The sequence below is a fragment of the Scardinius erythrophthalmus genome (genome assembly GCF_964197995.2).
Source record: "Scardinius erythrophthalmus genome assembly, chromosome: 5".
In the NCBI taxonomy this organism is placed as follows: Eukaryota; Metazoa; Chordata; class Actinopteri; order Cypriniformes; family Leuciscidae; genus Scardinius; species Scardinius erythrophthalmus.
This window is the reverse complement of record NC_138225.1, coordinates 50109985-50135697: the sequence shown is the minus strand read 5'-3', so window position 1 is coordinate 50135697 and position 25713 is coordinate 50109985. Positions and strand designations below refer to the sequence as shown.

At 37.4% G+C, this 25713-nt stretch overlaps 1 protein-coding gene across 4 annotated transcripts; it reads left to right on the top strand.

Annotated features, from left to right (window-relative positions):
• mlxip (MLX interacting protein) lies at window positions 1-24622 on the top strand. 4 transcript variants are annotated; one of them, XM_081365344.1, is made up of 17 exons: window positions 1-504; window positions 6394-6500; window positions 6593-6678; window positions 6811-6900; window positions 7042-7083; window positions 8295-8541; window positions 8632-8721; window positions 10001-10095; window positions 11160-11688; window positions 17275-17366; window positions 18384-18504; window positions 18625-18737; window positions 19069-19176; window positions 21432-21559; window positions 22537-22660; window positions 22750-22879; window positions 23516-24622. In XM_081365344.1, exons 1-17 carry the CDS (start codon window positions 203-205, stop codon window positions 23629-23631), a joined length of 2520 nt encoding a protein of 839 aa, XP_081221470.1. In that variant the 5' UTR covers window positions 1-202; the 3' UTR covers window positions 23632-24622. The 4 variants fall into 4 exon arrangements, with proteins under 4 accessions (XP_081221470.1, XP_081221473.1, XP_081221471.1 ...); XM_081365347.1 differs by having other exon boundaries at window positions 62-504; window positions 7048-7083; window positions 8364-8541; XM_081365345.1 differs by having other exon boundaries at window positions 62-504; window positions 7048-7083.
• The last annotated feature ends 1091 nt before the right edge of the window (window positions 24623-25713 follow it).

Below are 25713 nucleotides of genomic sequence, written 5' to 3'. Positions count from 1 at the left end.
GACGTAACGACCGTCTTGAGTTCAGTTCACCACCGAATCTCCAGGTTACTAGCATGCATGCTAATATTGAGGGCGAGCGGCAAAGTCTGGCCACCTAAATAGCTTCTACAACTATATAAATCAACCCAGTAGCAATGGACGAAAGTCGTGGCATAATGTGAAGTATCGCCAGTGCCAAAAATTGTAGCAAAAGTCTTTTAATATGGCTAATACACGGCAATACCGGAGAGCTCCTATCAAGCAAGAGCAGGACGACGACTCTGACGCAGAGGAATCGACTATTTCGTTAAAGAAACCTGATGGACGCGAATCTCAGATCATCCATAGTGGTCATTTTATGGTGTCTTCTCCTCACACCGATCACCCCCCAAAGAAAGGTTACGATTTCGACACTGTGAATAAACAAACCTGCCAGACGTATCATTTCGGGAAGACTAGCACGTCGCATCTCTCTATTGATGCCTCCCTGACGAAGCTCTTCGAGTGCATGACCCTTGCCTACAGGTGGGTTTATTAGTGAACAAAAGAGCGATTTACTACCTCTTTGTGCGAAGACTTTAGTTGGGCCACATTAAATGTTATTCCATCATTCCTGTGAAGATGTTAGCGCACTGCTAGCTGGGACAAAAGAGACTTGGCTTTTCATTTCCCCGAGGTGTTGTTTGTGTTTTATCAGGGTGTTTAACAGCCGACAACTCCTAGGTTTTTTGTTAGGCACAAATACAATTGTATTAGCCTGTTTAGGGTTGTACTTTTAGTTTGAATAAAACTCATCAACTTTGACTTTAGGCATGACATAATAGACTAAATCTAATATGTGAAACTGTTTACAAAATCAGACGCCACTTTTGTGAGGAAGTGTTGCATAGTTGTTTTCCCCTTCCAATCTTAGCAACCTACTACACACAGAGAGTCAAAACATTATTATTTAAGTAATGTGTCTATAAAAATTCGAGATTTATTTTCAGATCTGTTTATTTATTCAGAAATGAATGCACTATAAATTCATACACAATCATTCTGCGATGGACATGTTTATAATTTCTGAATAAAAATTATTTTTGGTGTTTATATATACAGTACAGGTCAAAAGTTTGGAAATTTACAGGTCAATTTATTATACTTTAAATTATCATTTATTTCTGTGATGCAAAGCTGAATTTTCAGGATCATTACTCCAGTCTATCACATGATCCTTTAGAAATCGTTCTAATATGATTATTCATTATCAAAGTTGGAAACAGTTCTGCTGATTCATATTTTTTCATAACCTGTGATGCCTTTTTAGGATACTTTGATGAATAAGAAGTAAAAAAAAAAAAAGCAAATGTTTTAAAAATAGAAATCTTTTGTAACAACAATATACACGACTGGTCAGTAATTTGGGGTCAGTAATTTTTTTTCTTTCTTTTTTTTGAAATAAATCAATACTTTTATTCAGCAAGGTTGTGTTAAATTGATCAAAAGTGATAGGAAAGAAGATTTATATTATTAGAAAATATTTTTTTATTTTATGAATAAATGCAGTTCTTTTTAACCTTTTATTCATCAAATATATTAGGCAGCAGAACTGTTTCCAACACTCATAATAAATCAGGATATTAGAATGATTTCTAAAGGATCATGTGATAGACCGAATGTCACGTGACACTGAAGACTGGAGTAATGATGCTGAAAATTCAGCTTTGCATCACAGGAATAAATTATTTCTAAAAGTATATTCAAATAGAAAACCTATTATTTTAAGTTGTAATAATATTTCACAATATTACTGTTTTTTTTTCTGTATTTTTGATCAAATAAACGCAGCCTTGATAAGCATTAGAGACTTCTTTCAAAAAAATAAAAAAAATAATAATGTTTCCAAACTTTTGACCTGTACTGTATATACACACACACACACATACACACACGCATACACATACACAGATGCACACACTTTTAGAGGGTAACAGTTTAGGACCCAAGGACCAGATGTTTGAAAGAAGACCCGGAGTCAGAATTACAATAAATTGAAGAAAAGTTTTACTGAAGATAGTTTGCAGTTTCATCAGCAGAAGTTCAGCTTCAGGACTCACACTGGAGTTCGTAGGCCGCCCCGCTTACAGTTACAAAGATCACAGCAGTTATACCCTTCACCACACACACACACACACACACACACACACACACACACACAGCAGTTATACCCTACACCAAGGTCTAAGCTACGTCATTGCTTAGGTTGCAGTTTCTGATTGGCTAAGAAATAGATAAACAGTAATTTTCCACACATATACAGATAGACAGAAGCATATCTCCATCGATAATGCGGCTGACACTCAGACCCTGAAGTCAGGCACGTCGTGACCTTCCAGTTCGCAGATTTGGGTTGCCGGCCGCCAGCATGTCCAGAACAACAACTCAGTCAATCTCCAATAATGCCAGTGGTTCCTTAACCTGCAACCAAGAAGACTAACACACACACCGACACACAGCTTTTTCAAGGTTGGGTTTGGCCAGGCTCTAACTATAAACAGGAAAGTCCTATATGTTTTAACATGTTGAAGACCTTTCTCAAACACAAACAAGTCCCTATTTCATTTCTGGAAGCCGGGTTAAATAAGCAAGCACTGCATTCAGATATCAAATACAGACATTAAAGAATACATGAAAAGATCATTTCAGTAATCACAGTGGTTACCTCTATAACAAAGTGAAATCTCCAGAGAACTCATTCAACTCATTTGATATTTAGAAGGAAACATATTGATTAATACCTTGATTATAATCACTTATATACATTGTAGCAGCGGTGCATTCCAGTCCACCCCCTTCAGTCCCCCGTTTTAGACCAATCTGGGGTCCTAAACGCATAAAAATTGCATGTCATTTTTTGAGTTTTAGTTTCACATAACAGACGTTTACATATAGTACTCAAGACAAAATAACAAAAAAGTTTACATGCGCTTAATACAGTAAACGCATTAAAACACTGTATTATGATGCTTTACTGAAGATTAGACAGTTTGTGAAAACGTGTTCTTTGTGACTAGAAATGTTCTGATGATTATTATGCTCTTTTAAATGCTTTGATATTTACAGTAGTTCATCAAGGTTGTCCTAAATTCATGTATAACTTTGATGAACGGTTTGGTCCACTTCAAATGTTGACTACTGTGTATAGAAATATATAATGTTGACTGTAGAAGTATCCTGTAGCCTATTACATTTTTACAGATTTTAGCTTTGGAAAATGAGCTCAAAAGGATTACAGTTGTCAAGTTTAGTGCGCTTGCCCAGAATACACTACATTTTGATGAGTGATAATATGGATTAAGTGTAAAGCCATTTGATAGTATGTAATTACTATACAAGGATGCTGCTTCTTTTTTCTTTCATCTTTAATAGTTGAGTTTTAGTTTTAGAGAATAAAAAACATTAAATCTCACATCCAGTGATTGTTAATTGTAGCTTTAAGGGTTGTGCCTTGTTTTCAGGGTTTTCATGTTATGTGGACAATGCATGAATCAGTTGTGCTATTGAATTTAGTATGATAGCAGAACAGTCTAGTTTTCACAGTCACTTTACAAATCCTCAGAAATGGTTCTGTCCCAAATATCCTTTTTTTAGCATCTGTGTTGGTTGTTTTATTACCAAGCATGTTCATCTCAAACTGACAACAAACACTTGTTTTCATTCACCGGCATCCGTTCAAGTCAAAGTGACATTTAAATTGAGACTTAAATACTGTGGTTATCTTTTTGTCTTTTTAGATTTCCGTCTTCAAATTATAATCTCGCAGTTCAAACCCAAATTTCACAATTTTGTTCCGCCTTGTGGAAATCATACATGTCATGACCCTGCTATCTCATTCAGATCTTGCTCGTGTAGTTTTGTCTGAATTACGTTGCTTAGTTGCCTGGACTAGTCAAGTCAAGTCAAGTCAAGTTTATTTATATAGCGCTTTTCACAACACAGGTTGTATCAAAGCAGCTTCACAGTAATAAATTAGAACAATACATCAATGTTTGTTTCTAGTGGAACGTCTACGTTCGGTAATGCTGATCAATAGTATCGTTGATTGATTAATTCAATTAAATATCCCCAAATATCCCCAACTGAGCAAGCCAAAGGCAACAGTGGCAAGGAACCGAAAAACTCCATCAGGTGACCTAATGGAGAAAAAAAAAAAACCTTGGGAGAACCCGGGCTCAGTCGGGGGCCAGTTCTCCTCTGGCGTTTATGAACTAGAGGTCGGATTTAACTGTAGGATTAAAAGTATTATATGAATGCCTGGCTGAAGAGATGCGTCTTTAATCTAGTTTTAAACTGGGAGAGTGAGTCTGAGCAACGAACAGTATCCGGAAGACTATTCCAGAGTTTTGGTGCTAAATGTGAAAATGCTCTCCCTCCTTTGGTGGATCTGGATATCCTAGGTATGACCAAAAGCCTCGAATTTAGTGATCTTAAAGAGCGCGATGGATTATAGGGCGATAGAAGATCGGTTAAATAGACTGGAGCTAAGCCGTTTAGGGCTTTATAAGTCAGTAGCAATACCTTGTAATTAATACGGGACTTTATAGGTAACCAATGTAGGGATGATAAAATCGGTGTTATATGATCATATTTTCTTGATCTAGTTAGAACTCTAGCGGCGGCATTTTGGACTAACTGTAGCTTGTTTATTAAGGATGCAGGACAACCGGCTAATAACGCATTACAGTAATCTAGTCTCGAGGTCATGAATGCATGAACTAACTTTTCTGCGTCAGAAACTGATAGCATATTACGTAGCTTAGCAATGTTTCTAAGGTGGAAAAAGGCTGTTCTTGTAACATATGAAATATGATTTTCAAAAGACAGGTTGCAGTCTAATATAACACCCAGGTCTTTTACTGTAGAGGATGAAGTAACAGGACATCCTACTATGTTAAAGTTGTATTGTGAGAGGTTTTGTGGGTGGTTTTTTGAACCGATAAGTAGTACCTCTGTCTTGTCTGGATTTAATAAAAGAAAATTATGCGTCATCCAATCTTTTATATCTTTAACACACTCTGTCAATTTGGATAATTTAGCGTTTTCATCTGGCCGTGATGAAATATAGATTTGAGTGTCAGGACTACCATGTCAGGTTTTTTTTTTTTTTGGTTGTTTGCTACATATCCAAAACAAGTGGAGCGCTTGAGTGTTCCTTATTTACTTTATTGCTCAATCAAGACATTGACTGAACAACGTCACATGGGCACGCATGGAAAATATAATTATCATTGTGCTTGTGAATGAATTATGCCTAGAAAGAAAGCAAAACAACCATCATTGTATTTGTGATTTAATTTTTTCGATTAGAGTTGCTCTAGAGTGTTATTTAACTGTTTTTTACAAGTAGTAGAATGAATTTAGCCTGTACAGCCATATTCCAAAGTAATCTGTTGGTTTAATAAGGAATAATTGACAACAGATCATTTCGTTATTTAACATTACTGCTCCCTGAGGTGGTATTATGACCACAATGCAATGCGATCCTCTCATGAGGATTCTCTTCAAGTTTACTCCAGCTGCAAGTGTTTCTTTTAACCAGATTAGTCACATTTGAGTATATGTAAAGGCCTATGTGGCCCAAATACTCAACACAACAAGAAATGAAACAATACAATAGACCGATTATGATGATAATCAATTGAAAATTGAGAAAAACGGTTTTATTTTATTTATATATTGGCATAATGGCAAAAAATGTGGCCTTTTATAAGTCAAGACCACAGTGATGCATGAAGAAATATTTTAATATTTTCACTGCATTGTAATATGCATAACAGCAACACCAACCAATATAATAATGGTCACACTTTATATAAAGTGGCCTTAATCGTTTGACTCAATTGACTTATTTACATACATTTTGGTGCATTGTAATGATATTTAAAGTACTTGCATTTGATAACATCTGTAGTTAACTTTACCCCAACCATTACCAAAACTCGAACCCCTATAATCCCAACCCTGCCTTCACTCCTAAACCTAAACTCATTAGCGGTGAATATTGGATACTTTTTCTGAATATGTAATTACACTGTAATTTCATAGTCTTGTAGGCATTGAATCTTAGTACATAGTAGTTAAGGCCACCTGATAATACATATTACTGTACAATTCAGGTTGATGGTTCCAGAAAATAAGTGTGAATAGTGGAGTTAAGTGGATACAAAAGCAAAATATTTTAAATATTTAGTCTAATTCCATCCCTGACCGTGCAATATTTGGGTATATCTATAATGTGCAATGTATATCAAGCTTAGACTGTAATTGACATGAACAAATAGAACAACTATTTGTATCACGATTAATTAATCACCACCCGAAATGTCATGATCTGATAGTCCTAACAAACACATATTTATTCTGTGTCCACAGTGGAAGGTTGGTGTCACCAAAATGGAAAAACTTCAAAGGCCTCAAGCTGCTGTGGAGGGACAAGATTCGCCTCAACAATGCTATTTGGAGAGCCTGGTATATGCAATGTAAGATTAATAATGAAACACGCATACTGCTTAGAAATGTGAAAACACAGGAGTTTGTTGATTTCTGTCTGCAATGCCTGTCTTTCTTGAAGATGTAGAGAAGAGACAGAACCCTGTGTGCCATTTTGTCACACCTTTGGATGGCAATATGGATTCGGGAGTACATCGACCAACAGAGGTGAGCATGTTTGGAGTGTCATTTGACTTTTCAGATATTTTAGCCCTGAAGGCCTAAAAACCTGTTTTTTCCCTTGAAGAATTTGCACTGTTCATTTCTTGAGTTAGATCACCATGTTCTTCTGTTTCATAGGCAATAGCAACAGAAGGCAAGTACTGGAAAAGGAGAATTGAAATCGTCATCAGGGAATATCATAAATGGAGAACATATTTTAAGAAAAGGGTATGTTTGTTTTCCCCTTACATTGAACTAACTTACAGTACTGTGTAACTCAGATGTTATTTATAAATGTCTTATATTTACAACATAAATACACCAATTAATAAGATTTCTTTAATAGCACTCACAAATTGGAATTTATAGTTACAGAAGCACAAGGATGAAGACCTGTCCAGCCTTCTCAAGGTAATTTCTAGAATGTTCTCCACTATTGTTAAAAAAAGCTTTGCTTTCAAGTAATTTTGCATCCAAGTAAAAAGTGTGCGCATGCATGCAGTTGTTTTCTGTTATTTGTTACACAAACTTTGTTGTTCATATGTAATTAATTGATATAAAGAGATCAGCACTGCCTGTCTTAATGTCACATCAGATTTTAATAATCCATGCATTTCAGAGTTTTTGCAAAGACTAATTTTCAGTTACGAATCTTGGTTCTTGAATCTTGGAATATTGAATCTTGGAATATATATATATATATATATATTCTGAAGCCACTTAAGGGACACAGTGATGGAAATAAAATATGAGATGGGAGGCAAATTTATAATTTAATGCTTTTGCGTTCACTCGCAAAAAAGTTTTACTCCCACGTCATATTATTTCACTCACAAAAGTTTTGTGAGCAAACTTTGAACGCAGAAGCATTGAAATATACATTTTATAAAATCACCATGTCCTTATAAGGGTAAGTTGAGTATATTAAGTGCATAATGGTTGTTGAACAGGTGCCTTGTTTAAAAGTTGCATTGTTCAATTTCCTTTGGGATTCTTCTGCTCAGGGGCAGTGAAATTGCTTTGGAAAGTTAATTTGTGACTCCTTGTTGAGTGTGTTGGATCCTTGCTGTTGGTCCTGGACAAATGTTGTCAAGACTGAAGTTTAGAGTGGAGCACAGACGTTTTATAGTAGTATTTAGATGCATGTAGAGAGGAGATGTGTATAATATGGGAGAAGCCAAAGTTAAGTTGGCGGTGTCTTCAAGTGTCAGTCAGTGCAAGAACATGGAGGGTTGGCTGGCTTTTGATGACTGGAATGAAGTCGGTTTTATTTTACAGCCAAATGACAGTTCCAAAATTGTTTAAGCCTGCAGTGATGAATGCCAAAACATTTGCCAATAACCGGATGAACCATAAACATGTAAATGTGTCCTGAAATATTAACTTAAAATGACAGGGTTTACTTCAAGTATATATTTTATGACTTCAGCTGTCATATTTTGGGAACCCCTGGTTTTGATCAAAATGCTTTAAGATCACGAAGTCAGTTGTGTCCTCTAACTTTTAACTGGTAGTGCGTGTGCTGCTAATACACACTCTTGATGCTTGATGCATTTTGCTCTGCATGAACCTCGAGTGTGTCTGTTGACCTGGCCTGCTTGTTGCATTTTGACCTCCCAAAGGGTGCGGAGGAACAGTTTTCGCTCTTTGGGGAAGTGTGGCCAGACACCTACCGTGTCCTCTTCTGCCAGGATGAGGATGTCAGTGTGGGAGGTCGTCGCAGGTCCCGCAGGAGTCGTGATTCACCCGTTCCAATGGAGATGGACTCCCTTTTTGACATGGACGTGCTCATGTCTGAATTCTCAGACACACTCTTCTCCACACTGGCCTCTCATCAACCTGTAGCATGGCCCAATCCAAGGGAGATTGGTGAGAAATGAGTCAAGCCAGCATTGTTAACACATTTATTCTTGAGTAAGATGAACTGATGAACTGACAAGCCCCCTCCTGTCCTCTTAGCCCATGCAGGGAATGCAGATATGATCCAGCCAGGCCTCATCCCACTGCAGCCCAACCTGGACTTCATGGACACTTTTGAGCCTCTGCAAGGTGTGGCGAGCTTCCTCTTGTTAACTTGCAGATTAACGGTTGACTTGTTGACACAATGACTAGTTGATGAAGAAATGTTACGGCCTTCCATCTACTTGGGCTTGATATTGAAACAAATTTCAAATTTAATATTTGCAAGTAACAAACCCTAAACCAAAGCCTAACCTTAACTCTATAGTAAGTACATGTAGTTTATTAATATTACTCAGTAACTTATTTGAGTAAGTACAATGTAATTACGTCACCTTAAAATAAAGTGTAACTGCAAATACTATCGATTGACAACCTCGTAGCCCACAGTAAAGTTTTCTTTAAAGGTTTATATAAATCGTTACATTTTTTATTTTATTTTTGTATGGAGAAAATTGTGTTTTTACTTCCGGAAACCTGTATTTAAACATTTAAATTACACATAAGGTATTTTTTTGATACTAACTTTATGAACAACATTTGTAATGATATAATTACTTGTCTGCTCCAATCCGTTTTTTTAAATATAAACATTTAAACAATGTCTTTCTGAAATAAAAAGACATATTTAGTCAAACATAAAAGAAATATTGAAGAACAGGTTAAGTAAAAATATGATATAGTACATATATTTCTGTAAATGGGAACCCAACACTGATTGAAAAAGTGCCCCCAACTTCTCTCTAGAGTCAATATTTCTAGCTAACGATCAAGCTATGGAGCTAAGCTAATTGGACATTTATTGGCTCTTAAATGTAATGTTACATGACATATAGTTAAAAGCTGTTTTATTGATGTCTTTCCATGGTTGAAACATGAGACATGATACATTTACATACATTGCACTGTATCTTTCAACATACATTCTGATTCATTTTTATTTCATGCTATAACTATTAGTAAAGAGGAAGAGATGATCGGTTCTCATGCCGCTTGAACTGAAGCACTACAGAGATCTGTCACGTCACATTATGCCAAAATGGTATTTATTGTTTGAATTTTGTCATAAAATTGACTTTGTTTCATATTAATAATAACAAAGCATAAAGCGTTTTGTAATTAATGTTATTAAATTATGATTAATTTAACTTAATAGTCAACCAAGTCCTAACATCTACTGGCAACTGGTGATTTTGTGACTAAATCACTCTTTTAGTTGTTAATTTTGAATTCATGAATCAATCAAACAGTTTTGTGGAACATTCTTCATCAAAGTCATCGATGAATCTCCTACAAATTCACTCAATCTGTCAGAGTAGTTGTAAAGTTTACTCACTGGATCAAAAGTCTTTTTTGTGTCCCCAACTAGATCTGTTTCACACCCTGCGTCCGCAAGCCTTCCCCTTCACTTCCCAAACTTCCCCACCAGTCACTCCCTTAACCAGCAGCAGCTCCCAAACACAGGTAACCATCCTGAACATGCAACACAGATCTGTAGGGCTCGAAGTTCTTCCTGTTTTGTGTGCACTTCCTTTCCTCCACCGCAGATGCATAGTTGCTTCATGTTAATTACGAAACTCTGCAGTGTCTTTGTAACCCATTAGAATAATTAAAGATTAGTATGCATTACAGAACTGTGTAAATGTGCATACTATGATAAGACTCAGTTGGTTACAATGGACAGCAGGGATGGGATGTATGGCTTTAAAATAGCTTATTCATGACTGTACTAATAAAATAAAATAAAAAAACATGCCATTTTTATTATCCTTCTTATTTTGTTAAAATTATTAACATTGCACAGATTCTGCCACAACTGACCAAAACTGTATATTTTTTACTAAAACGTTTTATATGGAGGACTTTTATCATTTTCAGACATGATACACATGATTTGTTTAAATTGTAGACACTATAATAAACATATAGCTGTAACAGTCATGCCTGCGAAAGAGGCCTTAAATTAGCATACTGGCAGTCTTTTACAAAGCTATTGTTCAAATAAAAAGTGCATTAAACCCAAATCTAAATTTTTGCAGTAAACAACAACTTTTATTCCTTTTCACGCAAATTATGATTACAGAGGCAGATTATCGATTGATGGCTTATTTTTGTGCTGTTCCTTGCACAATGCTATGTTATGAACTCAAAACACTTTTACTGCAATCTGAAATTGAACTTGCATAAATTAGGATTTATGTTTTGCACTAATCAAATGACTAAGTTTGAATGCAGTATAATAGCTGAAAATACCTATTGCTGACTTCATGTTGTTAATATTAATTAAAACAACTGTAATTACCAAAAATGAAGAAACCACTCACTGCTCTTGTAGCTTTAATGAGTATTAATGTATTATATCTTCTACCACATTTGCAAAGTAATAGCAAAAATATTGCAAATATTTACTAAATGGTATATCCCTACTTGTTAGGTTTAGTACTTGTTTTTCTCAAACAATGATACGCACAAAGCAAAGGCTGAAAAGAGTATGCATTGTGCTGATATTGATGCCTGTTGTTTGCTAGAATCCCTTGCTGTCATCCATGCCGCTCTCCTCAGAGCTTCCCTCTCTGCCTCTGGACTACCGCCTCATCCCGTCTGCTCCACTGCCCAGCCATCTCGCAGGCGCCAACCAGGACAATGGTAATGCTGCCGGCCCGTCCTACCAACAAGCCTACATGCCTCTTTTCACAGAGCAAGTGACCCCCTCCGTCCCATCTCTGCTGCCACCACCAGCTCCACCTCTCCCAACAGGAGATGTTTCTACGGTCACTACAGTCCCTCAGCCCACCCCAAACATCCCATCTCCTTCTGTAATAACACACTCCGCCCCTTCCACAGTAACTCCCACTGATGCTGCCACTACCTTCAGTCGCAGGTCCAGCTTTGAGTCTCCACAGCCTGCGGCATCAACCTCTGCCTCACCAAACTCACAGTCAGTCAACTTCGCCTTGCCCAAATCCATTCCGCCTTCTGTTCCTAGCAAAAAAGCCAGACACCCACAGAGACAGATTGTCCCGGCCAATCCACTGCCGTCCCAGCTGATACTCACAGGTTTGTAACATGCTCAATAACACACACGACAAAATGCACAAATAATAACACATTTAACACATTCTGTTGTTCAATTACATATTTCTGTAAACTATTTAATAATAAGCAACACATTTTCAGTTTGATATTTTTATAACAGCTTGCATAAGCTTTAGAAAACGGCAGCTGTGGTTGTAAGAACATAACAGAAGAAAGTACAGTAGCTAGTAGTAACTTAAATTTACTGAAAAAATTTATAAATGAGCAAAGAAATTAGCATTTTTGATCATTTTCACAAAAGTTTCATGGCCCTCTACAATATTTTGTTGTATGAATATCTGAACATGCAATATATCAAAAGAAATAACAGCCCCTCTGCTTTTATACAAAAAAAACTTGAATATGGGTAAGTTTAATTTAAAAAAAGCGACTTTTTGAGCATAAAGCTTAGAAATTTGCATTTTTGTCAAAGACTTTATCCGGATCGGATTCAGAATGATGATCAAAACACAGATGGAGTAGATCGAGTCCATCAACACCCCTAAGGTTGCACAGCCTATAACTCATCCTGGGTCAACATTTCATGCAGAAACATTAGGCAGTTTGGATTTATATGCTGTTTAATGTTGATGATTGTGTTATTTCACATATGCATCTGCTTGCATATATCGCTTGTTTCTGCATCTTCTATGCCTGTCTTTTGATCAGGAGATTCTTTACTCTATTAGAAGATGTCATAGTGCCCCTACCGTGTAACAGTGAAATCACTGAAAGCCGGAAAATTCTGTCAAAGACGGGGAAAGATAGACAGGCGATTTGATTTCGCCCTGCAGCTCAGGCTTGAAACCAGGGGCCGTATTCACAAAGCATTTTATCTTACCACTAGGAGAACTCCTAAATCGCACTAAAAGATTTTAGCTAGGAGTTTTCTCTTAAAAGTTATTCACAACGCCTTTCAGACCTACTCTTAGTAAAGAAAAATGACAACTCCTAAACTAAGAGTGAGTCTTCGTTGCTATGGATGACGTCATTACTCATGCACGAGCTTGACTGAAGTGACCACCTTGATTGGCTGATGATTGTAACGCGGGAATGATTCCAAACACCTCCCCTACGATGATGAGTGACAGGTGACAGGTCTGAGAATGCGTGCGCTACACAAGTAGTGCGAAGGACGGAAGATGATGAATAACTGAATAAATAGCCTAAATGAATAAAGAGTAAGGCAAAACAAATAGTCTAGTAGCCTAATGAAACATATGGATTGATGCAATATCTTTGCAACATTATTGAATTAATCTGTCACTATATGCCTCTGCCTACGTTTGCAAAGAGAAGAACATTTTAATTTGATTCACAATGAAACGTTACAATTAGTTTACATGCAATGAGTAGCCTAGTTTTGGTTGTTGTTGTTGGTGGCGTTATTGCATCCCTAGTTATGCCTACAATGCAAAATTGTTCCCTCGCGATTGGAAGCTCCTGTAGCCGCCGCATACGCATTTCAAAACATCGCAACGTGAAATGCCACAAAAAGCGGTTTGTGAATAGGTCTTTGTGAGTTAGGAGTCCTCTCGACTTCTTTTAAGCTGTCCCAGGCTTAGGTGCTACATTTAGGGCTAAAATGCATTGTGAATTACTCTTAGTCAAAAAAATTAGGAGTCCTAAAGTTACGAGCGACACGCCATTATTTTTAGGAGTTGCTCCTAAATTCGCCAGTTAGGAGCTACTTTTAGCCTTAAAATTCTTTGTGAATACTGCCCCTGTACATTTATCTCTGCTGCTTCCTTTTCAAATTTGCGTGAACCAATCACAAACTGGCTTATCCACCTGGCGCGCTATTGGTGGGTTTAATCCAATCCAATTCCAGATCTGTTACGGGTCTGTTCAATTCCTTTTAACCTCTTGACGATGCTCAATGGCTTCTTTTTAGCAAACAAATCGCTCGAGTGGGTGTAAATACCACTCACTTTCATGTTTTTTTTTTTTTTGCATAACCTGCAAAAATCGCTCGATTCCTTTGCTGCTTCTTCAAACCCCTGATCAACACGTTTGTTGACACGTTTCCTGCCTGGAGTTTTCGCTGCAAAGTACGTCACCCAGATCGTTGGTCTGATTGGTTGAAGGACTATCCAATTGCGCACAGAGTCATTCGAACTATGCCGGTTGATCACGCCTCTTGTGCAGTTGAAAGTACAGAGCAGACTCCCCAGACTAATGTTCAATCTTAAAAGATTGAGCTTGGTCTGGTGATAGCCAGACTAGGAGAAAGAGTTAATATACTCAAATCTACATCCACAGGAATTAAAGTTCAAAGTAAATACTGATATATATATATATATATATATATATATATATATACAGTGAGGAAAATAAGTATTTGAACACCCTGCTATTTTGCAAGTTCTCCCACTTGGAAATCATGGAGGGGTCTGAAATTGTCATCGTAGGTGCATGTCCACTGTGAGAGACATAATCTAAAAAAAAATCCAGAAATCACAATATATGATTTTTTAACTATTTATTTGTAAGATACAGCTGCAAATAAGTATTTGAACACCTGTCTATCAGCTAGAATTCTGACCCTCAAAGACCTGTTAGTCTGCCTTTAAAATGTCCACCTCCACTCCATTTATTATCCTAAATTAGATGCACCTGTTTGAGGTCGTTAGCTGCATAAAGACACCTGTCCACCCCATACAATCAGTAAGAATCCAACTACTAACATGGCCAAGACCAAAGAGCTGTCCAAAGACACTAGAGACAAAATTGTACACCTCCACAAGGCTGGAAAGGGCTACGGGGAAATTGCCAAGCAGCTTGGTGAAAAAAGTTCCACTGTTGGAGCAATCATTAGAAAATGGAAGAAGCTAAACATGACTGTCAATCTCCCTCGGACTGGGGCTCCATGCAAGATCTCACCTCGTGGGGTCTCAATGATCCTAAGAAAGGTGAGAAATCAGCCCAGAACTACACGGGAGGAGCTGGTCAATGACCTGAAAAGAGCTGGGACCACCGTTTCCAAGGTTACTGTTGGTAATACACTAAGACGTCATGGTTTGAAATCATGCATGGCACGGAAGGTTCCCCTGCTTAAACCAGCACATGTCAAGGCCCGTCTTAAGTTTGCCAATGACCATTTGGATAATCCAGAGGAGTCATGGGAGAAAGTCAAAATATGACTTTTTGGTCATAATTCCACTAAACGTGTTTGGAGGAAGAAGAATGATGAGTACCATCCCAAGAACACCATCCCTACTGTGAAGCATGGGGGTGGTAGCATCATGCTTTGGGGGTGTTTTTATGCACATGGGACAGGGCGACTGCACTGTTTTAAGGAGAGGATGACCGGGGCCATGTATTGCGAGATTTTGGGGAACAACCTCCTTCCCTCAGTTAGAGCATTGAAGATGGGTCGAGGCTGGGTCTTCCAACATGACAATGACCCGAAGCACACAGCCAGGATAACCAAGGAGTGGCTCTGTAAGAAGCATATCAAGGTTCTGGCGTGGCCTAGCCAGTCTCCAGACCTAAACCCAATAGAGAATCTTTGGAGGGAGCTCAAACTCCGTGTTTCTCAGCGACAGCCCAGAAACCTGACTGATCTAGAGAAGATCTGTGTGGAGGAGTGGGCCAAAATCCCTCCTGCAGTGTGTGCAAACCTGGTGAAAAACTACAGGAAACGTTTGACCTCTGTAATTGCAAACAAAGGCTACTGTACCAAATATTAACATTGATTATCTCAGGTGTTCAAATACTTATTTGCAGCTGTATCATACAAATAAATAGTTAAAAAATCATACATTGTGATTTCTGGATTTTTTTTTTTTATTATGTCTCTCACAGTGGACATGCACCTACGATGACAATTTCAGACCCCTCCATGATTTCTAAGTGGGAGAACTTGCAAAATAGCAGGGTGTTCAAATACTTATTTTCCTCACTGTATATATATATATATATATATATATATATATATATATATATATATATATATATATATATATATATATATATAGAAGGTGTGTGGTGTCATGTGTCATGCACACAAATACAAAGCATCATCATGGTAACACAACACTAAAATAATGCAATAATTTAACAACATAAGATTAACAAAACCCTAACGTACGTAACTGAGAACAAAACTAAGAAGAAACAAAGATTTCAATGAACAACGATCAAATGTGAGCTGTCGCACAGAGAATTCTGAGAACGTCAGTTTATTTTTTTTTCACTGTAAATTATAAGATGCTTTGTTCTTTTTCACTTCCGAGAACTGTAAATTCATCATCAATTCATTGTAAAATAACATGAAAATGACTCATCAGATCAGTTTTTCACTTTATAAAGTAAGGGAACTCACCGTTAACCAATTAAAGGGATAGTTCACTTTGAAATAAAATTTTGGTATGTTTTAGCTTACCTCAAGGGCATCCAAGATGTAGGTGTCTTTTTTTCCGCAGTAGTTTCAATTTTTATATTTTTAGGTCAAACCGTTCTTGTCTGACAGTCATATCATGCAGGTCTATGGTCACTGTCTGAAAGAGCATGCACAGAGTCCAAATTAAAACAATTCCCCATCGTCCAAATTAAACAATTCCCCATCGTAAGTACACATTGATGGCCTAAGACACGAAACGAGCGGTTTGTGTGAGAAAACGAACAGTATTTATATCGTTTTTACCTCTTGTAACACAGCCACGTCCAAGTGATCTGAGGGCGCGAGCGCATCCTGCTGTGAGACGTGTACGTAGACTGGTGCATAGATATATATACACTAGATGTCGCCTTGTCTACGGCAGTTCATTGGAACGAATGTCTTTAAGGCGACATCTAGTGTATATATCTATGCACCAGTCTGCGCACACGTCACACAGCAGGAAGCGCGCGCGCCCTCAGATCACTTGGACGTGGCTGTGTATAAGAGGTATAAACTATATAAATACTGTTCGTTTTCTCACACAAACCGCTCGTTTCGTGTCTTAGGCCATCAATGTGTACTTACGATGGGGAATTGTTTAATTTGGATGCTCTTTGAGACAGTGACCATAGACCTGCATGATATGACTGTCAGACAAGAACGGTTTGACCTAAAAATATCAAAATTGAAACTACTGCGAAAAAAAAGACACCTACATCTTGGATGCCCTTGAGGTAAGCTAAAACATACCAAAATTTAATTTCAAAGTGAACTATCCCTTTAACAGGTTTTTTTAACCATAGCATTTTACTATGTTTTACTGTTAAAATGGCTATCTCTTTTTTTTTTGTGCCATACAGTGACGGACTCTGGTTATGTTTTCATCTATCAATAATTGGAGAAAACCTCTCCATATTGGTCATTAAGATTAATTTTGATTAAATAATTTAACCAGTTTTGCAGTTCTAATTAAAACACATTTACTGCTAGCTTTCCACAAGCTGCTGATCTGCCACAATGAGACAATTTCACACTTTTTAGTCTGTTCATCTATATATGTGTGTTCATCTATTAGTGGATCCCCATAAATCATTCAAAAACTTGATATTAGGATAAAAATCAACAGCATTGGCAATGCTGAAATTGTTCTCATCATGTACATATCCCATCATAACCATTCCCAGGTCCCGCCAGTGCTGTCATTGTTACCTCGTCCCCTCTCAACACTGATGTTGTCCCCACCACTGGTTTCATTGCCTCCTCCAGTATTCCTTGTGTAAGATTTCCACCCTTCATGTCCTATCATGTTTTACAATAGATAAAACGGGTTGTGTATCATTCAGGATTGATTTAAAGAATATTTTAAATTCTGAAATTTTAATTGAGTTCGCAAGCAGGATGCAGAATTATAATTCAAATTTGAATGAAAGTAAATAGAATTGATAATGGCTATTAGTAATTTTTATACATTGTTCAGTCTAAAAAAAGATCTAACATTTTCATGTACAACATCTACACTACTGTTCAAAAGTTGGTAAGATTGTTTTTTAAAACGATGATAAAACCATTTCAGGATTCTTTGATTAATTTTAAGTTCAAAAGAACGGCATATATTTGGAATAGAAACCTTTTGTACCACTATAAATGTCTTGACATCATTTTTGATCAATTTTATGCGTCCTTGCTATATAAAGTATCAATTTCTTTTAAATAAAACTTACTGACCTCAAACTTTTGAACGTTAGTATATGTGTTTTGGTCTGAAGCCGTGTCTGCTCCTACAAGTTAACAATCAACTCATGCACAAATATAGTATTTCTCTTCCGTGAAATCAGACCAAAAATGTTTGACTCATCTTGCACTCATGTATGTGTTCAATGAAATGATACAACTCTCTCACCCTAAGAACACTTGTCTCTGACTAGCAATAATGAGTAGCAATGGGTGTAAATTTTATAAAAGTAAACAATATTTTTTTAATGCCCCGCCCATACTTTCTAATTCAATAGAAAATAGGTAAACGGAAGAGAGAATGTTGTGCTTAAACAGTTTTTGGGAATTTCTTGCCCATTTTTCTATAGTGTGACTTAAATTTCTTTGAATTTCAATTCACTAAATAAATTTTCCTATCTTTCCAATTCAGCATCCTGTGGGTTGTGGTTCGTTTCTGATTCATGAATTGAAAAGGGAGCCAGTTCTTAATTTTGAATTCTACCCAACCCTTGTAAATAATAATTCATTTTGGCCCCAAGCAATCCAAAATTACAATAAAAATGTACACACTACTTTGCAGGGTTCTGCTGGGTTTCATATTCTCCCTCAGACACAGAAGTCTCCCCAACTAATCGTACCCAAAGAGGAAACTGCCACAAATGTGTCCAACAACAAGACATCTGTACAGTCTTCAAGTACAGGTTCGATTCAGCCCTGTCACTTTCAATTTACGCTGAAATTGCTCTGTGTTTTTGTTATTATTTTATTTGGGATTCACTGAATTTAGGGTTCTGAGCAAGTTTTTAATCCTTTTTCTTTAGCACACGACGGACGTGTTTCAGGTCAGGGGTCACCATTGGGACCAGAACAGGTACCAAGCCCCCAGTCACCTCTCAGCACCAGTTCAGGCATGGGCAAAAATGAAACCTGTAAGGTACGGTTCATGAGTTTGCACTCTATTAGTGTTGTCTAACTGTACATTGATGCGATGTATCCAGAAATGCAATAGGTTAATTTACATACATTCATACAGAATGTTTCAAATATAAACATTTGCACAATAAATCATAGTAGAAAAAATTGCTGATATTGAATGAATGGCAAATTTTAAAGATTATTTACTCAAAAAAATGTTTTGTTGTGTGTGTTGGGGGGGACTAACAACTTTCTTAATTGGCCAATTGAGCATAATTGTCACTAATTTTGATGTTGAAATATCTACCAATTTCTCAGTCTGTCTTGTTTTGTCATTTTTGCTTTGACAGAGTCGCAGAGTGACTCACATATCTGCAGAGCAGAAGAGGCGATTTACCATAAATGTCTGCTTCAAGACATTGTGTAATCTTGTGCCGACCCTCAAGTCTCAATCAAATGTAAATCTGCATTCATCTTACTTCATTATCAAAATCCACATTAACCTTTTTTTTTTGTGGAGCATATAATTTGCTTGAAGTTGTCTCTGCGTAACTGTAATGGGAGAAAGTGTTTTAAAGAAGCCATATGATGTTCTCTTCAAAGGTCATTATTTTGTTTATTGGATGTGCTAGAATAGGTTAGCATGCTTTAATGTAAAAAAAACATTAGTTAACAGTTTATTTTACAGTGTCCTCATTGCATGTGTTACATGTACTTACCATAGTATTAACAGTAAATTATGCATAATTACATGCAGCTAACCCTCAACCAAATCCTAATCCGACCCTAACCCTATAGTAAGTACATGTAGTTGCTTAAAGGGATAGTTCACTTTGAAATTAAATTTTGATTTGTTTTAGCTTACCTCAAGGGCATCCAAGATGTAGGTGTCTTTTTTCCGCAGTAGTTTCAATTTTGATATTTTTAGGTCAAACCGTTCTTGTCTGACAGTCATATCATGCAGGTCTGTGGTCACTGTCTCAAAGAGCATGCAAATTAAAACAATTCCCCATCGTAAGTACACATTGATGGCCTAAGACACGAAACGAGCGGTTTGTGTGAGAAAACAAACAGTATTTATATCGTTTTTTAGCTCTTATAACACAGCCACGTCCAAGTGATCTGAGGGCGCGGGCGCTTCATGCTGTGTGACGTGTACGCAGACTGGTGCATAGATATATACACTAGATGTCGCCTTAAAGGCATTCGTTCCAATGAACTGCCGTAGACAAGGCGACGTCTAGTGTATATATCTATGCACCAGTCTGCGCACACGTCACACACCAGGATGCATTCGTGCCCTCAGATCACTTGGACGTGGCTGTGTTGACCACAGACCTGCATGATATGACTGTCAGACAAGAACGGTTTGACCTAAAATATCAAAATTTAAACTACTGCGGAAAAAAAAGACACCTACATCTTGGATGCCCTTGAGGTAAGCTAAAACATACCAAAATTTAATTTCAAAGTGAACTATCCCTTTAATAGTACTGTAACAATGACACCATAAAATAAAGTGTAACCAAACATTATTTTTCACATACTGTACATTGCAATTCACCTTTTAGTGCTTAATTCTGTCCTGTACACACACAGTTCACTCATTTACAGGATTGACAACTGCATTCTACTACCGAATTAACCAAAAAATTCAGGTAGTGACAACCAATTTCTCCGCAGTGTGTACAGAACAAAACAAGTATTTGTTGATGACGTATTATGAGAGATATGATGAGAGATGCATCTCTAATGTACGTTAATATACGAGCCAAGCTTAAACAACAACCACAAAAACGCTTACAATACACTGTGCTTAAGTTAAAATTGCTGAACACAATGAAACTTTACAGTTTGTACATGGCCCTTGTGACGTGGACAAGTGCGGTAGTAATCTGCACTTCGATCAAGGCGGTTTAGGCAGGTCTAGAGCAGTGTTCTCTGTTAGACTATGAGCGTTGTGGCTTCACAGATCTTATACATGCACAAACTGACATTGCACACTAAAGGAAAAAGAAAACATTAAAAAGCATCATATGGCCTCTTTAATATTGTAAAATAATGTAATTACGGTTTCATTTTGGCCCTTAAAGGAGAACTCCGGTCAATTTTAACATTGAGCTAATTTTTTTATAAATTTGGAGTGCTGTCAATACAGAGAACAACGACAAAAATCGGTAATACCTGAAATACCAAAAATACCTGTATTTTCTTCCTGTTTTCGGTCAAAGTCCACAGTAGTCGATAGTCGAGTTCACGCGCGTGATCATAGGTAACTAAACCTATGCGCGTAAACTCGACAATCAACTACTGTGGACTTCGACCGAAAACAGGATGTAAACACAGGTATGTGCGCTGGCTGAATTATCATTTTTATCCATTTCTTTCACATCTACTGCAGTCAGATTCACCCGTGTTAACTCTGAAGGAATCACTCACATGACCTGTGCACTTGTAATGACACATGAAGGATGTTAAGAGGCTAAAAGCAGGTTTAAAACTTGCCCCATTGAAGTCAACAGGGTGCAAATTTTAAAAAGAGGATAACACGGTGTAGGCAACACCGATTTTTGTCGTTGTTCTCTGTATTGACAGCACTCCAAATGTACAAAAAAATGAGCTCAATGTTAAAATTGACTGGAGTTCTCCTTTAAACAGCAGAATATGCTGGTGATGTAACTTTATTTTTTGTCACCCATATCTGGGTTTTCAGATCAGTAATGCTTCAACACTTCAAAAGACTGTTGATTACATTGGCAAGCTACAACTAGAGAGACAACAGATGCAGGAAGAGACCAAGAGACTACGAGAGGAGATTGAGGAGCTTAATTCATCTATAAGGTAAGTGTTCATTAAAAATAAATATTGGGAACTGATTGAAAGTATGACATTTGGAAAAACTGCTGCTTCATAGCCAGGCTATTTCAATGTAAAGCTTTGTGTGCATGTTAGGGCTGTCACGTTTGAGAAAAATCAAATTCAAACGTATATCGAACATCATCAAGCAATGTATTCGAATATCTACGAGTAAAATGAAGTTAACGAACAACCTCGATCCATCAGGAAACGCCACATGGTCGCTGAATTTCACTGCACTTCATGAAGAGTTTTTCTTTTGCGTGAAAAAGCCGTTCGCCGGAGATGTGTTAAAAGATAGCGGAGTACATTCATGATTATTAGGCTACCGGTATAATAATCATCCTGGCGCCGGGTCTGAGTGAGTAATTCTGATTAACATTAATGACACTTTAAGACCAGCCGCTGCGGACAGAGACGCGATCTGACACGCGTCCCATTTTCTCGCAAATCTCTACATTCATTTAAGACTTTATTTATGAGGACACTCGACAAAACGGACATTTGGCATAATTTGTGTGTTGTGGTTTGTTCAAGCCCGAAAGAGAACTCGATACTGACACGCGTCTTTTCTGTGGGTCGTGTGTGTGTGTGTGTGTGTGTGTGTAATAGGCAGGAATTACAGCGCGGTCTCTTTAGTCTTGTCGTTATCTTCCATTTTCAAAACAAGCTGGCTATTGGCTATTATTCGCTTGATTTGGTCATGGGCCTACGCTACAATACGTTTAGAGCGGCCGCTACTTAGATGGCAAACAATAAAATAAAAAGCAAACGGTCTAATCATAGACTGTAAAAAATGCGCAAAACATGGCTCTTTAAAAACCGGATAGTTTATTTATAGTTCGATTTCGGATATTTCACGTCATGTTCGAATGCATATTCGAATGTCGAATAAAAAGTGACAGCCCTAGTGCATGTAGACCTGCTTATTCTCTGTAAAAGATGCCCATTATTTATTGCAGCTTGTGCCAGGAACAGCTCCCTGATACAGGGGTTCCCGTCACACGCCATCGCTTTGACCACATGAGGGAGAAGTTTGAGGACTATGTGAAGAACAGAACTCTTCAGAACTGGAAATTCTGGATAGTATCCTTAAGCCTGAAAAGATTGAACTGAATAGACAAAATGTTTGTACTGGATTGGACTCTTATTTTCTTTAATACCTCCTCTCTCAGTTTAGCGTCATTATTCAACCTCTGTTTGAGTCCTTCAATGGGGCAGTGTCTACCACCAACAACACAGAGCTATGTGAATCCACCATGCAGTGGCTGGATCGTTACTGTGCCCTCCCTGTCCTCCGACCTAGTAAGTTCACCGTTCCACTTTATTGAAATGTCCTGCAAATGTAAACTTTTTCTTCGACTGGACAGTAGTAGTCTCGCCTAGCCGGACCTTCAGACTGACGGCAGAAGGTCTGGACTCCATAGCAGCTTTCATTTGCCAAGGGGACGTCTGACCGACATGTCAAGCAACCAATCATAGTTTGTTTTGTTCAGCGTCATGTTTAGTCAATCACAACACACTAGTCCAGCCGACCAATCAGAGCACTTTGCACTTTTTAGAAGGAGGGGCTTCATAGAGACAGAAACTAAACAGACCATTACTGACAGACTGAGAAGAGAGGAGCTGCAACAATGTAGAATAAGGGGAAAATAATGTGTTTTTTTGAACCAAGACTTTGAAAAAGGGTATAATAGGTCTGCAGGAACTGCCAATGGGTTGTGAAATGATAATAGAAATATGATGTGAAATGAAATTATGATAGAAATATCTAATGTTAGTAATAGTGTTTTGGTGGTCTCAAATGCACAAACTTCTTTTGTTTTAACCTGGCGCTTTCTATTCGGTGTTTACTGTTTCTTCATTTTGATGTAGTATCTTGTATATCTGTGTATAATGTTCACCATTTCTCTTTGTGTGTTTTTTTTCTGTATCCTACAGTGGTACTCAAGACATTACGACAGCTGTGTACCACCACCTCCATCTTGACTGATCCCGCACTGTTACCCGAGGAAGCCAAAAAAGCTGTCCTCAACCCTAAAAAACATTCCTCATGATCCTCAGTTTTAACCCTCTGACATCTAAAATGTGATTTCAAGATTTTTTATCCAGGCGTATCAGGCTTCAGGAGCCTTTTGCCCTGTGGTGAGGTCGTTGCTTTGTTGTTACTGAAAACTCCACTCAAAATGGTGGAAATGCAAGAGAACTGCTTGATTGTCTACTTTAAATGTATTCATAGAAGTGGACAAAATGGAGAACTCTACGTACATGGTCAAATTGTTTGCTTCTCATATGTACTGGAAGATACAAATGGCCACTCAATTAAAAAAAGAGTAAGCCCCCTTTCTTTTTCTTTTTTAGCATAAGCGATTTATTTTAAAATGACAAACCAAAGTCAATCTCTCTTGTTTACGTTCATCATCTTGAGAGCCATACAGCTGGCATGTCTCCGACTGCATAGTTTTACTAGACCTGTTGCCTTGAGACTCAGGGTGTTTTTTTTTGTCATATGTTTTGGTGTATTTTGTATTTGATGCTGTTATTCTGATTATTTAGTGACCTTTTGGAAATTTATTCCAAAAACTGCTACACCATTTAACAAATACCAGGATCGAGACTGGCTTATTGAAGCATTTAAGCGCTTGGACAGATGCATGTGCCTATAAAACAAATATTTATACTCATGTAAGTGTGAGGTGCATTTGTTGTTTCTTAAGATGAACATTTAAAGGACTTTCGATAGGCTGATTAGTGTTTTTGTTTTTTTAGTAGGGGGGTGGGGGGTCTTAATGTCAGACACATTTCAGCAGTTCATATTAAACGGCCCACAGGAAGCATCTATTATTAAATATTGAACTTTTATTTATTTTTATTTTTTTGTGTTCTGAATGCTGATTTGGTCAACACTTTGTTTCTGCATTTTCCTGGTGAAAAAACAAACAAACAAAAAAAACGAATTAACTGTGGACTGTTCCCAATAAAAATGTATGAATTTTGCATTCATTTATATGCAAGGCAATTGACTAAATAAAGTCATTTGTATGGGAAGTTGGTGGGTATTTTCACTAATCTGAGCAAAGCAGGTCAGGATATAAGTAACTTATTTACCATACAGAAAGTTGTACTGTCTCCTTTTAGTTCAGGCTTCATTTTCAGAGTTAAACTAAATCCTAATATACTTGAATAACACGAGGAGACGTTCGTAACTTGGTGAACCTTTACTGAACTCAAGGCAGCATTGAACATACATCTATCTCTGCCAACCCTGAAACACTCTGGCAAAAAACACACATTCCCCAGGCTTTTAGCCTCTTAAAGGAATCTCACTAATGCAATAGTCAGTCAACACATTACATAAATCATTTAAATTCACATTTCTTTTTCAATCTTGAACTTCTGTTTTATGTTTCACAAACACACTTTAGATGATTTCTCCCTTTTTGTTTTTGAATGAATACGTAAAATGTAAATTCAGAGTTCTTGCCTTACCTCAAGCCTTCATAGTAGGCTTACAATAATGATTTTTAATTCAGAGCAGTCATGTTGGATTTGATGGCGGTTGAAAAAGTCATCGCTCAACTACAAGGGTGCAATATGTTGGTTTTTTCCCTTCTGTGAATCTGCACAGAACTTAGCCTGGGAAAACCCAAACAACTTCTGGCAAATTTAGATTTGCTCTGCAAGTAGTCTGGCAAAGAGCTCATTCAAGCCCTTTTCCAAGCCGTCGAAATCGCGGCACCAATCAGAAACGCTGGGGCGGGCTTTACACGATGACGATCGCTCTGATTGGTTTTTAGGTCTATCCAATTGTGCCCAGAGGCATTTGGGCGACGTCCGTTGGTGAAGCGCAGCAACTTTTAACCCTTATGTGCTGTTGGGGATGTTTTCATCCACTATGGGGTATTTTTGAGTCTAAATTTGGCCATAACTTTTTCTGTGTTTCAGCAAATGGAATGATTCTTGGTGACAAATCTTATTTTGACACATATTTTGGGAAAATGCTTTGAAATTTTTCAAAAACTCAACAGTACACTGTGGGCAAATTTACTACCCTTTCGTTATGTTTCGTGGCTGAAAACAGCCACTACTTTAAACTGCTATAAAAATGTATCAGATAAATATTTTTTTCAAATTCTTTT

Bases quoted from the DNA above. Each gene is read 5' to 3' on its own strand.
- mlxip (XM_081365344.1), top strand. From the start codon at position 203: ATGGCTAATACACGGCAATACCGGAGAGCTCCTATCAAGCAAGAGCAG. The intron at 10,096-11,159 runs GTAACCATCCTG...GTTGTTTGCTAG, and splicing joins GCAGCAGCTCCCAAACACAG to AATCCCTTGCTGTCATCCAT. The intron at 18,738-19,068 runs GTACGGTTCATG...TTGCTTTGACAG, and splicing joins GCAAAAATGAAACCTGTAAG to AGTCGCAGAGTGACTCACAT.